This window comes from Rhamphochromis longiceps, linkage group LG11 (assembly GCF_057381845.1).
Source record: "Rhamphochromis longiceps isolate RC_006_pf linkage group LG11, R_longiceps_female_GT1.1, whole genome shotgun sequence".
In the NCBI taxonomy this organism is placed as follows: Eukaryota; Metazoa; Chordata; class Actinopteri; order Cichliformes; family Cichlidae; genus Rhamphochromis; species Rhamphochromis longiceps.
Window position 1 is genome coordinate 23,799,149 of NC_140567.1, and position 14,375 is coordinate 23,813,523.

Below are 14,375 nucleotides of genomic sequence, written 5' to 3' on the forward strand. Positions count from 1 at the left end.
AAACAAGAAGTGTCACAACTCTGGATGAGACCGCCTGGCACAGCTCACTCAGACCAGAGCCAGCATGTCCACACGAGTGACTGCGGGTATCAAAGCGAAGGGCTCTTGTGGGTCCAGAAATGTGTTTTTTGGTGTTGCACCTCAAAAGGGTCTTTGTGTGACTGCAGCAGGGACTGTGATGCATGGAAAGCTAGAAGGCGGGAAAAGAGTAGTGAAAGGGATGCGGAGTTTTGAGGAGATCCCTCACACTGGGAGGAATGGATGGCTCAACCTGCTGAAATTCTGGAGAGAAAATCGCTTCCAGCAGCTTCACAAGCACATGGAGAGGACCTTCAACACGCTCGGACCCATCTACAGGTAGAGGGAAGTTTAAAGCTTAAAACGTTCTTCAGTATGTTCGTGTGCTTACCAAATATCCTTTCTGTCTCTCTGTGTGACTGCAATAGAGAAAAGCTCGGCACCCTAAGCAGCGTGAACATCATGCTCCCATCTGACGTCAGTGAGCTCTTTAAGTCAGAGGGTCTGCACCCCCAACGGATGACCCTGCAGCCCTGGGCGACACACCGGGAAATACGCAACCACAGCAAGGGCATCTTCCTCAAGTCAGTTCCACATGTGTGTTTTAAATTACTCGTGAAGTGGTGATATGCATCTGTGCAAGCAGTCACACGATGGAGACTCCTCTCCCCTCCGTGGGTAAAATCCCATTATTCTACTGATTAAAATTTAAGAGTCAAAATTTGACTAAATCATTTCAATGTTCCCTCGAGGGATGGAAACAACTCCATGTGGGTGTGTGCACATGAATGTAATCACTTGTACCATCATCGTGTCTTTTGGGGGGTGGGGGGGTAATTTAATCAGGCGTGGAAAGTTTTTGTTCATCATTTAGTTTCTTAGTTGCTTCCTGCTCATACATTTGACTGAGAGATGGTAAAACATCACTGTGAAGGTACAGCACTCTGGTGTGAAACACAGATAACAAGCAATAATTATGACTTTAAAAAGCAGACTGAGGTTGTTCATAAAACAACAACAAAATACAGCGAAATTTCAGCCCTAAAAGAACAGCTTTTCCAATGAGATTATAATTATAAGGAGAAAATGCAAAATTAAAGCAAAAGATGAAGTTTTCTCATTTCTTATTGGAATATTAGAACAACTAAATGGAGCGCACTGCAAAGGCTGTGGTCACCATAGAGATTATATATAATATTTAAAATTATACACAAAAAGAGGTCTCTAGACATCCTTATACTGTGTGTGTTGTTCGGTTGTTGGTTCTGACATAAAGGTCCTTTTAAAAGTTCTAATATTAGTGCATTCAGACATTTTCTAATTCAATATTTTCAATATTTTAAGCTTTTAAATCCTGAACCATGAACTCATGCAAACGCACACAAAAACTCATGGCTGTAAAGGGTTGAGTGGTAAAGGCTGCTGGAAGTTTGTAGCCCCTGATTCAGATTTAGTGTCACCCCCATAAAGCTGGAACTCTCATGCGACTTTAAAAAAAGACCAAAACTAGGCTGAGAAATCCCAGTGGACTGAAATATTTTTCATAATTCAAACAGTGAATTCTTTTTTCTTATTGTTTTACATCAGAATTTTCAAAGTCATCAGTTCTCTTTTAACAGACTTTAATTTGCTTTCACTCAACCACAGAAACACGCTGTGGTTTAACTGCACATGTAAGAGCTGTGCATTTAAGAAAATGCTATACACTTTAAATGAACTGATTAATATAATTCAGCTATTTAAAGATGGCTGTTGTCACGAGTGACGAGTTGTTAGCTACGTGTTTGTACCTGTTAAACATGATAATCCCCCACTGTCTTCAGGAAAAGGAAGTTTTCCCTGGATTCTGAGCAGTCCTGTGACAGAGTAGCTTGTAATGACCTTTAGCAGCCACAACTTCAAGTAATGACTTTTGCTTTGTGTTGGTGTTTGCATGATTGTCTCACTCTCTCACAGTGTTGTGGGGGAATTTCCCCCCTATCTTCTTTACAAAATCGATTCAGTTCAGTTGCTTGTGGGAATTTGAGAGCCTGCAAAACGAGCCCAAAGATCATGCCTCCAACACCGCGCCAGACGGTGTTTGTGCTGATCTACTAAGTTTGTTTTTTTCCAAATGTGGTGCTGTGCTTTCTGGCAAAACAGCTCTACTCTCTCCAAAAGGACATTGTTCCAGAAACCTTGTGTTGTTCAGATTTAACTTTGCAAACCGAAACTGTGCTGTCATGTTCTTTTTTAGAGAGACGAATGTAGAGACGAGATGTATCTCTTGGTTTTTTTCTGTGAACATTGCATAATCTGACCTTGGGGTGAATTTGCAGGGACATCCAGTCCCGGGAGGACTGTGGCATTGTGTTAACACACCTGACTGCTCCAGATCAGCTCACTCCTCATTCCTATGGAAGCAGTAAAGGTGTACTTATTTTTGCACCTGATTATCTCGTGTCCTATGAAAACTTTCTTTGTTGCATATTAAATATTGCAACGTTTGGGTAAAGGTAGACGTGTGGTTGGGAAGAGGTCAAGCACCAAAAAAAGAGACTTCTCTCAATCTGGCTTTCTTTGAATTCATGTTTAGACAATGATAAGTCTGACTGGGAGTCAGACTTGAACACGATGTCCTTATTTTATTTCACAGTGACTGAGCAGATATGAAATAAGCTCATTTTAATGCTTAGCGTGCACCTTTCTCTCCACAGGAATGGGGAAGAGTGGAGAGCTGACCGTCTGCAGCTGAACAAGGAGGTGATGATGAGTGCAGCAGTAAAACGCTTTCTCCCTCTCCTTGATGAGGTGGCGAAGGATTTCTTTCAAATGCTGCAGACAAGAATGGAAAAGGAGGGAAGAGGAGAGAAGGGAAAATGCGTTCTTACCATCGATCCCAGTCCTGACCTTTTTCGTTTTGCACTGGAAGGTTAGAGGTCATCAGCCCCATGATATGAGACCTTTGTGTATCTCTAAGTGTCATTTTACAGCTTGTAAAATGAGTATTCATTAATTCCTGTTTATTTACAATGAAGCCAAAAAAGTAGACTTTCTTTTTCTATGTTGGAAAAGTGTGGAGAGGTGTGAAATGATGGGTGTTTGACAGAAACATCCCATAAATGTCAAGTCTAATTTTTCATGCGGCAGTGATCGACCTTGAAGCCCCGAGGGATGGAAGGCCACGGATTCATGTCGCTTCCCCGTTTTGACAGGCTTTCATTCAGCCTAACTATCAGGTCTATGCATTGACTCACAAATGCTGATGTAAGCTGCGCCAGTTTCTGACGTCAGAGGAATTACACAATCTGCAGGAGCATCACCTCTTTAAAATCTTCAAAAGAAGAAGAAGAAGAAGAAGAAAACGCAAATAGATCAGTGCTGCTGCTCTCTCTGTCCTTTAATTCTAAAATATTCACACCTAACATGAGAACCGAACCTCATCCTATCCCCAGGCGTCTCTTAGCGTACTCTGGGTGTAGGAGGTCAAAGAGAACATGCACCTTTAAAAATAGAAATGGCAACAAAGATGATCAAAGCTCCAGCGTTATTTCAGCAGGTCTGCTCCTTTCATGTGCCTATCTGCTGTATTCCATGTTCGCAAGTGTGAAAGCCTGTATGACTCAGTGTACACTTGTTTGCATCTGTGTGTATGCGAGTGGGAAGGGGGGGAGAGCTGATGACTTTGAGTCACGCTGCTCTGCTCCTAATGGAGCCCAGCACAAGAAACCAAGTGCTAAGCCGGAGTAAGAAACTCTACTCCAGTCGCTGATGTCGTGTTAATATAACTTGAACATGTTTGATTGGGAAACATCATGCGCACCGTGGGGAGATCTATATTAAAAGGGGTCTATTTTTGTTTGTTTTTACATAAATAAGAAAAAATAAAGTGCATTTTTGAAATTGTTTAACTGTTATTTGGAAAAGATTAATAAATTGATGACACATAGAGACATTCAAGACAAAGGTCAATGTAATCCTCCATGAAGTTTAATAGTTTATTTATTTTTAAGTCCTTTGCTTGCTCATGTTTTAGGTCATCAGTCATCTATCTCATCTTAACCCGCCTATACCTCTTTCTTTTCCTCCCTTCCTCCCTCTCTAGCTAGCTGCCACGTGCTCTACGGAGAGCGTATTGGCCTCTTCTCCTCATCCCCCTCCCTGGAATCTCAGAAGTTCATCTGGGCCGTGGAGCGAATGCTAACAACCACTCCTCCTCTCCTCTACCTGCCCCCTCGCTTACTGTTGCGCATGGGTGCTCCCCTGTGGACCCAGCACGCCACTGCTTGGGACCACATCTTCAGTCATGGTAGGAAAGGGCCATAATCGCAAGAGCGTCATATCAGCATCAGCATGCTTCTTTGTCCTTTCACTTCCACAACCTGACTGTTTGTCTTCCAGCGGAGGCGAGGATCCAGAGGGGGTACCAGCGCTTGTCAACCTCCCTGGATAGAGCATCTCTGGCTGGGACTGCTGGAAGCCAGTACACTGGAGTTCTGGGGCAACTCATGGAGAAAGGGCAGCTATCTTTGGACCTCATCAAAGCCAACATCACTGAGCTGATGGCTGGAGGGGTGGATACGGTGCGTGTGTTGGTGTGTGTGTGTGTGTGCCAATATGTGTGATAGCCTGACTTAGCCTGGGTCTCTATACCTAATTCTGTGTCACGTCTCATCCTATCCTCTCTTCAGACAGCAGTACCCCTGCAGTTTGCTCTGTTTGAGCTGGGACGCAACCCTGAGGTGCAGGAGAGCGTTAGGCAGCAGGTGAGGGTGTCGTGGGCACAGGCTGGTGGGGATCCTCACAAAGCCCTGCAGGGGGCACCACTTCTTAAAGGCACAATCAAAGAGGTCCTCAGGTAAACACGTCAAGAATCTGACTGCACATGGTCTCTTATATCCATTTGTTTGCACATGGAAAATAAATGAGAACGGCACCTACACATACACATCTCTGCAGTCTGCCCTTACATCTGTCTCCAGTGCCCACACAGTGGAGGGCACCTCTAATACACGTCCTAATGCTCACATATTTTCATTCACATGTCACTCTGAAGCACTGTGGATCTGCTGACATGTGACTCCTGTATGTTTTTTCCACGAATGTTTGCCAAAAATTTCATTGCAGCATCTCAAACTCTGTAGTTTATGTTGTCCCCATGTGCTGGTACCCATGGTCCTAATGAGACGATGGATGGTGTACTGGGAGATCTCCTTAATCTGGAGCAGTGCATCACTGACCCACCACCAAACCAGTCAATGCTGAACAATGTTACAGGCAGTATAATGTTTTCTATGGATTCTCAGGTTCACCCTGAGCACATGTCTGTCACATGTTCTCATGGCGAAATACACAGGGCATCAGTGATTGGCCTGTCAATTCTGGCATTCTGTGCAGTCAGCACAGGCCCCACTGCAGGACATCGGACCCTCGGGCAACTCTCATGAAGTCTGTTTCTGATTGTTTAGTCAGAGACATTCACACCGGTGACCTGCTGGAAGTCATTTTGTAACTCTGGCAGTGCTCATCCTGTTCCTCCTTGCACAAACAAGCAACACCTGGCAGTCTCACGTACTGATGTGGCATTCTGGAGGAGTCCAGAAACGATGTGGGCTTCATAGATAATTGGCAAACCTTCTGGAGGAAACCTGGTCTTGTTAGGAGGGACGGCATCCATCCCACTTTGGATGGAGCAGCTCTCATTTCTAGAAATATGGACAAATTTATTAAACCCCCCAAAATATGACCAGAGTTGGGACCAGGAAGCAGAGTTGCAGTCTTACGCCTCTCTGCAGCTTCTCTCCTCTTGCTACCCCCCAAAAACCCATTGAAAAATCTCCATTGAGACTGTGTCTAACTACCAGAAATCCCGAAGCACAGGCCGAGGGGGCGGTGTGGCAGCAATTTTTCACACCAGCCTATTAATTAACGAAAGACCAAGACAGACTTTTAATTCATTTGAAAACCTGATGCTTAACATTGTCCAACCCAGCTGTAAAACTCAGAAACCAGTCTTACTTGTTATCATCTATCGTCCACCTGGGCCTTACACAGAGTTTCTGTCTGATTCCTCAGACTTTTTATCTGATGTAGTGCTCAGCTCAGATAAAATAATTATTGTGGGTGATTTTAACATCCATGTTGATGCTAAAAATGACAGCCTCAACATGGCATTTAATCTGTTATTAGACTCAATTGGCTTCTCTCAAAATGTAAAAGAACCCACCCACCACTTTAATCACACTCTAGATCTTGTGTTAACATATGGCATAGAAACTGAACATTTAACAGTGTTTCCTGAAAACCCTCTCCTGTCTGATCATTTCCTGATAACATTTACATTTACAATAATTGATTACACAGAATCAAAACAAGCAAAAACAACCAAAGAAAACAACCCCCCCAAGGTCACCGTCCCAGAGACCGACCGCGCATCCAGCAGCGGAGCAACAAAAAGAAAAAACGCCACAAAACAGTCTCAGGCGGCCCATCAACATAACAAAAGAGTTCAGGGGGCCTACCTAGAGTCCAAAGGCGGCGACATTGCCGCTCCGGCGGACGGCCACGGGTCCGGCAGCAGCAGCAAAACAGTTCCGGGGGCCTGCCACAGCTCCAGTGGCGGCGGCACTGCTGCCCCTCCGGTGGCGAGTCCCGGGTCCAGTAACGGCGGCGCTGCTCCCCAGGCGGCCTGCCCGGGATCCAGTGGCGGTGGCGGCGCTGCTGCTCCTCCGGCGGCCTGCCCCGGGTCCGACGGCGCCGGCGCTGCTCCCCAGGCGGCCTGCCCGGGATCCAGTGGCGGTGGCGGCGCTGCTGCCCCTCCGGCGGCCTGTCCCGGGTCCGACGACGGCGGCGCTGCTCCCCAGGCGGCCTGCCCCGAATCCAGTGGCGGCGGCGCAGCTCCGGTGAACAACGGCGAGGTATGGTACAAGGCCGATGACACGCCGGTCGATGACACGCCGGTCGCTGACGCAGACTCGCTGGGCGTAGCTGGCGTGGAGGGCGCGCTAGACGCGATGATCCGTCTGACTTGCCGACCTCCAGTTCAGGCTGAGCGGGTCTCTCCGGACCTCCGAGCTCCTCCGGTGGCAGCGCGGGCTCCACAGGCTCGCCGAGCTCCTCCGGCTCGACTAGCTCCACCGGCACGCCGAGCTGCTCCCGCTCCGGCTCGCTGAGCCCCTCAGCTGGCGGTGCGGGCTCCTCCGGCTCGCTGAGCCCCTCCGGCTCACTGAGCTCCACCAGCTCGCTGAGCTCCTCAGCTGGCGGTGCGGGCTCCTCCAGCTCGCTAAGCCCCTCCTGCCCGCTGAGCTCCTCCGGCTCGCTGAGCCCCTCCGGCTCGCTGAGCTCCTCAGCTGGTGGTGCGGGCTCCTCCAGCTCGCTGAGCTCCTCAGCTGGCGGTGCGGGCTCCTCCAGCTCGCTGAGCTCCTCAGCTGGCGGTGCGGGCTCCTCCAGCTCGCTGAGCTCCTCCGGCTCTCCGAGCTCCTGCTCCGGCTCGCAGGGCTCCGCAGCTGGCAGTGAAAAAGAAATCAGGATGGTGGCTGCAGGCAGACGAAACGGTGGCGGAGGTACAGCTGCAGATGGTGAAGCAGCGGGTGGTGTAGCGACCTCAGACCAAGGTGACGTTACCTGCGTCGTTAGCTCGTCCACTGCAGACACAAACACAGATGGTGAGGGAAATGGAAAATTGTCCGTACTACTCACCACAGCCGGCTCTTGAGATGTCCGTGGATGTGGCTGTGGTGAGGAACGCCGGCGGCGTGAACGTCGTTTTCGTGTAGACGTCGGGGCCGGCGTCTCAGGCTGTGAATCCACCAGCTGTCCGGGCCGGTGAGCAGCCTGAGGAGGAGAGTGGAGGTGGAGGGTGGAAAGTAAGAAGTCCAAGACGACAGGATTAAGGTCGTCAACCAGCCAGGGAAATTTAAAAAGCGTCTCCTGCAGCCGCCTCTCCACGGCGCGACGCAAACCTTCCGCGGGCTTCTCCCACCATAACTCACAGAGTCTGTAAACCCTGTCCATAACCTCCCTCCTGAGCCTCTCCTCAGAGACCGCTGGGTCCATACGTGGCGGGATCATTCTGTCACGGTGTGGCATGGCACACCGTGGAAGGAGTGGGGAAGGAGGACCCAGGCGCGGTGCTCTACGTATAGACAGTGTTTATTTACAGAGGGTGATATCAAACAACAATAAATCCCCGTGTTTCTCCCCAGACTCCCGTGTCGTGTCCTCCAAGTGCTCTCTGCTCCCGTGTCTGCACTCCCGGTGCTCGCTGCTCCTTAAGCCCTCCACGCTCCTCCTGCGGGAAACAATAGCGGCAGCAGTCAGGACACTGAACAATGGCAGGCATACACTACACGACCAAAACCTAAACTGGGTAACTAACGTGGAGTCCCAAGCAATGATCCCGCGTCGGTGGGAGCTCCAAGACTCTCTTAAGTAGCTCCCCCGACGAGGCCTGATCAGCAGCAGGTGTGTGGCTTCGGGTGTGGCCAGTCCCCTTGCAGGGCCACACCCTCCAGGCCTGACGCCGCCTATAAACAAGTGCTCAGCCACCCACACACATACACAAGCACAGGGAAGGGGGAGCAACACCAAAATACACAACAATAATAATAATATAATACATGACTGCTCAGGGATCCTGGGTCGCCCAGTCCCAGGACCCTGACACTTTCATATCAAAAATCCTTGAAAGAGTAGTTGTCAAACAGCTATCACAGCACAGAAACAGCTTTAGTGAAGGTTACAAATGATCTTATGGCCTCTGACAGTGGACTCATCTCTGTGCTTGTCCTGCTAGACCTCAGTGCAGCGTTCGATACTGTCGACCATAATATCCTATTAGAGCGATTAGAACATGCTGCAGGTATTACAGGTACTGCACTGCAGTGGTTTGTATCATATCTATCTACCGGTAATAGACTCCAATTTGTGCATGTAAATGGAGAGTCCTCTTCACACACTGAGGTTAATTATGGAGTTCCACAGGGTTCAGTGCTAGGACCAATTCTGTTTACATTATACATGCTTCCCTTAGGCAGCATCATTAGAAGACATAGCATACATTTTCACTGCTATGCAGATGACACCCAGGTCTATCTATCCATGAAGCCAGGTAACACACAATTAGTTAAACTGCAGGAATGTCTTAAAGACATAAAGACCTGGATGGCCGCTAACTTTCTGCTTCTTAATTCAGATAAAACTGAGGTTATTGTACTCGGCCCTGAAAATCTTAGAAATATGGTATCTAACCAGATTCTTATTCTGGATGGCATTACCTTGGCCTCCGGTAACGCTGTGAGGAACCTTGGAGTCATTTTTGACAAGGACATGTCCTTCAACGCACATATCAAACAAATATGTAAGACTGCTTTCTTCCATTTGCGCAATGTCTCTAAAGTTAGAAATCTCCTGTCTCTTAGTGACGCTAAAAAACTAGTTCATGCATTTATTACTTCCAGGCTGGACTACTGTAATTCATTATTATCAGAATGTCCTAAAAACTCCCTAAAAAGCCTTCAGCTAATCCACAATGCTGCAGCAAGAGTACTGACAGGGACCAGAAAGAGAGAGCATATTTCTCCTGTTTTGGCTTCCCTTCATTGGCTTCCTGTTAAATCCAGAATTGAATTCAAAATCCTGCTCCTCACACACAAGGTCTTAAATAATCAGGCCCCGTCTTATCTTAATGACCTTGTAGTACCATATCACCCTATTAGAGCACTTCGCTCTCGCTCTGCAGGCCTACTTGTTGTTCCTAGAGTATTTAAAAGTAGAATGGGAGGCAGAGCCTTCAGTTTTCAGGCCCCTCTTCTGTGGAACCAGCTTCCAGTTTGGATTCGGGAGACAGACACTATCTCTACTTTCAAGATTAGGCTTAAAACTTTCCTTTTTGCTAAAGCATATAGTTAGGGCTGGACCAGGTGACCCTGAATCCTCCCTTAGTTATGCTGCAATAGACGTAGGCTGCCGGGGATTTCCATGATGCATTGAGTTTTTCCTTTCCTTTCCAGTCACCTTTCTCACTCACTATGTATTAATAGACCTCTCGGCATTGAATCATATCTGTTATTAACCTCTGTCTCTCTTCCACAGCATGTCTTTCATCCTGTTTTCCTTCTCTCACCTCAACCAGTCGCAGCACATGGCCGCCCCTCCCTGAGCCTGGTTCTGCCGGAGGTTTCTTCCTGTTAAAAGGGAGTTTTTCCTTCCCACTGTCGCCAAAGTGCTTGCTCATAGGGGGTCATATGATTGTTGGGTTTTTCGCTGTACCTATGAAGCGCCTTGAGGCGACTTTTGTTGTGATTTGGCGCTATATAAATAAAATTGAATTGAATTGAATTTTTAATAATAATAATAATAATAATAATAATAATAATAATAATAATAATAATAATAATAATAATAATGGATTGCATTTATATGGCGCTTTTTGGGGCCCTCAAAGTGCTGTACAATTCCACTATTCATTCACTCACTGGTGGAGGCAAGCTACAGTTGTAGCCACAGCTGCCCTGGGGCAGACTGACAAAAGCGAGGCTGCCATAACGCGCCGTCGGCCAGTCTAGTTTTATATGTAAAAACGGCCATTGTTTTTCAAAAACAAGAGGACTGATTTGCCAAGTTTTTGGTGGCTTTAAAGAACATTCTAGATAAGTGAAAAATGTTCCTTGAACTAAAGGTCCTATGCTTCTTCAATAAGTCACTGCTGATCACCGCTGTTTCATTGTTACAATTAATGACAATTATGCCTTTGTAAAATACAGCAAATAATAATTTTTATTATAAAGACTTATTCCTTAAACAAGATGAAAAAATACTGCGTCAAATCCATAATACATAAAAATAATTTGTTAAAGTGTTTGCTTCTGTTTAAAAGAATATAAAGATGGTGACCTCTAATCTCTACTTCTGGCTATGATATTATGTTATGTGCATAACAGAAAACAAGGTTGTGCTGAATACTAAAGACATGCGAAACAGGTGAGAAGAACAAATTTACACATGAATATGTAAAGCGAAAGACAATAGAATAAAATTAGAGAGGCATGAAGACATTTCTTTTTTTTCACAAGTTTCATTAAAGTGAGAAAATTATTGAAGCTTGTGTACATACAGAGAAACGCTGCCCTGTTTAATTAAGTACATCTATGCCAATTTTAAACAATGAAAATATCTGTTAGAGTTAGACAAACTCAGAAACAGTTTTTGTTAACAGTTTACCTTACATTACCTCAAAAAGCACCGAGTATCTGGTGAAAAGTTGCTGTTATCAATTGGCAATTACTAATTAATGTTATTTGCGGCCAGTGTTGGGGAGTAATGGAATACCTGTACCCGCCTTAGGTATTTAAAATACAAAATATGAGTAACTGTATTCTGCTACAGTTACTGTTTAAGCAGCGATAATTAGAATACAGTTACTTTGTTGAAATGAATGGATTACACAGCGGCCTTTTTCCATTTTTTTCCCCAATTTGAATCAAAACAACAGAATTTGAATCAAAACAATGGAATTTGAATGAAAACAATGGAATTTGAATGAAAACAACAGAATTTGAATGAAAACAATGGAAGTTTAAAACAAACAACAGAATTAGAATGAAAACAGCGGAATTAACATGGAAACGACGGAATTTTAATGAAAACAACAGAATTTAAGAACAAACAATGGAATTTGAATAAAAAGAGTAGAATTAGAATGAAAACAAAATCATTTGAATGAAAACAACGGAATTTCAATGAAAAGAACGGAATTAGAATCAAAACAAAGGAATTTGAATGAAAACAACGGAATTTCAATGAAAAGAACAGAATTTGAATGAAAACAATGGAATTTGAATCAAAACAACAGAATTAGAATGAAAACAACGGAATTAACATGAAAACAACGGAATTTTAATGAAAAGAACAGAATTTAAGAACAAACAATGGAATTTGAATAAAAAGAGTAGAATTTGAATGAAAACAACGGAATTTTAATGAAAACAATGGAAGTTTAAAACAAACAACAGAATTAGAATGAAAACAACGGAATTTGAATGAAAACAACAGAATTTGAATGAAAACAACAGAATTAGAATGAACAGAACAGAATTTTGAATGAAAACAACAAAATTTGAATGGAAACAATGGAAGTTTAAAACAAACAACAGAATTAGAATGAAAACAATGGAATTTGAATGAAAAGAACGGAATTTGAATGAACAGAACAGAATTTGAATGAAAACAATGGAATTTCAATGAAAAGAACAGAATTAGAATGAAAACAACGGAATTAGAATGTATAGAACAGAGTTTGAATGAAAGCAACAGAATTTCAATGAAAAGAACAGAATTTGAATCAAAACAATGGAGGTTCAAAACAAACAACAGAATTAGAATGAAAACAACGGAATTAACATGAAAACGACGGAATTTTAATGAAAACAACAGAATTCTAAAACAAACAATAGAATTTGAATAAAAAGAGTAGAATTAGAATGAAAACAAAAGCATTTGAATGAAAACAATGGAATTTCAATGAAAAGAACAGAATTTGAATGAAAAGAACAGAATTTGATCAAAAACCAAAGAATTTGAACGAAAACAACAGAATTAAGCTGGACTACCTGTGCACCCTCTGTAGGGTCCAGATCCGCCTCATGCGACCAGTAATGACCCTGACCCTAGCTAGCTACAGGGTTTTTCTAAATAATAATCAAAAGTTGTCACTGGAAATTTCACACAGGAATATTGTACAGTAATTAATGTATGACACATATTATATATAGACAAGAAGAAACTAATTTTTCCTTCAACTCATGTATGGAAAAAAAAATCATCAACTGTCTGAGTGTCTGTGTTTATCAAAAGGCACCTAAATGAGAATTGATTACCAGAAATCTTGATTATGTCAGACAACTCAACTAATGGAGGATTCAAAGGTAATGTGTCAGAAATTTTAAGCTTTCAATGTCTGGATTGCTTTTGGTTTAGGTTGTACCCGGTGGGAATTACAGTGCAGCGGTATCCAGTCAGAGACATCGTTCTCCAGAACTACCACATACCTGCTGGGGTGAGTGTTTGGACTGTAACTCTGATTCTTTCTGTTGCACTCACATAGACATTCATATACATTCATCTGACTAACATGCGTTTGGTGGTAAATTCTCCTCAGACTTTGGTCCAGGCCTGTATTTACCCAATGGGGAGAAGTGAAAAAGTGTTTGAGGATCCACTGCGCTTTGACCCCAGCCGGTGGAGCAGAGAAGAGGGCCAAAGGGTGGAAGCCGCAGGATTTCGCTCACTGGCATTTGGCTTCGGGGCGAGGCAGTGTGTCGGGAGGAGGATTGCTGAGAGCGAGATGCAACTTTTTCTCATGCATGTGAGTGACAGCAAAAAAGTGAAAGGGGAAGAGTAAGGAAGCAAGAAAGCAAGTTTTGGGATGGGATGAAAGTGAAAGGACAATGATGCAAGAGGACAGGAAGAAGTGGAAACATGAGAGCTCAGTTATAAGGCTGGTAAGAAGTAAAAGCTGTGCATTTAAAAGAATAGAAGACTTCAGTTCACTCAGTGCTTTATAAGTCATTGTTTTGCAGTGAATTAATGATTCGGTTCCCTATAAGGACCACTTTACATTACTGGCTACAGTGAAGATAATAGCTACATTAATAGTTATAAACATTAGTTATAAACAAGTTCAATTCAATACACTTGAATTTATATAGTTCCAAACCATAAGAACAGCTGACTCAAGGTGCTTAATATTGTAAGGTGAAGGCCCTATAGTAAAACAGAGAAACTCCAACAATCAACAATCACTACAGGCAAACAATTTGCAACAGTGGGAAAGAAAAACTCCCTTTTAATAACAAGAAACCTCCTGCAATGTTGGGCAACTTCATTGGTTCATGTTTCATGGAAACAGGGTGATCAATGGAGGAAAAAAACAAATCGTAAAGTTTAACACTGTTTTCAAATCCTAAAACTTTAGATGGAATATGTTTATTCAACCAGTAAGAAAATCTCTCAAATAAATGCGAAGTAAAGTTTGTTTCACTAAATTATAGTTCACCCGAAGAGAAACGAAAAAAATCTAAGTAGCATTTTGAGCAGATACACCTATTCTATTCCGCCCCTCACTGTAGCATGATTTTAATCCCTGTAAACGTCTCTGCTCTCTCTTCCTCTCTTTCTTGATGCTTCCACCCCTCCACTCTCCTGCCTCCTCCCTCTCTGCATGTCTAGATCCTGCTTAGCTTCCATCTCAGCGTGCCGTCCTCAGAGGACCTCAACACCACAGTCACCCTCATCCTCCAGCCCGAGACTCCGCCGAGGATTACTTTCAGCAAGCTCTGACACACACACATGCTCAGAGGAGAGTCATGCTGTTACCATTT

At 44.2% G+C, this 14,375-nt stretch overlaps 2 protein-coding genes across 2 annotated transcripts; one reads left to right on the plus strand and one right to left on the minus strand.

The window, feature by feature from the left end:
• Window positions 1-64: 64 nt before the first annotated feature.
• Window positions 65-14,354, plus strand: cyp11c1 (cytochrome P450, family 11, subfamily C, polypeptide 1). The gene is made up of 9 exons (XM_085423075.1): window positions 65-357; window positions 447-602; window positions 2,715-2,929; window positions 4,103-4,306; window positions 4,399-4,580; window positions 4,689-4,855; window positions 12,973-13,051; window positions 13,154-13,360; window positions 14,224-14,354. The coding sequence occupies exons 1-9, from the start codon at window positions 65-67 to the stop codon at window positions 14,332-14,334; spliced, it is 1,614 nt and encodes a 537-aa protein (XP_085279201.1). The 3' UTR covers window positions 14,335-14,354.
• Window positions 6,515-8,532, minus strand: LOC146659169 (uncharacterized). The gene is made up of 4 exons (XM_085424130.1): window positions 8,375-8,532; window positions 7,335-8,287; window positions 7,029-7,178; window positions 6,515-6,984 (listed from the first exon to the last, which is right to left on the minus strand). The coding sequence occupies exons 2-4, from the start codon at window positions 8,083-8,085 to the stop codon at window positions 6,515-6,517; spliced, it is 1,371 nt and encodes a 456-aa protein (XP_085280256.1). The 5' UTR covers window positions 8,086-8,287; window positions 8,375-8,532.
• Window positions 14,355-14,375: the final 21 nt, after the last annotated feature.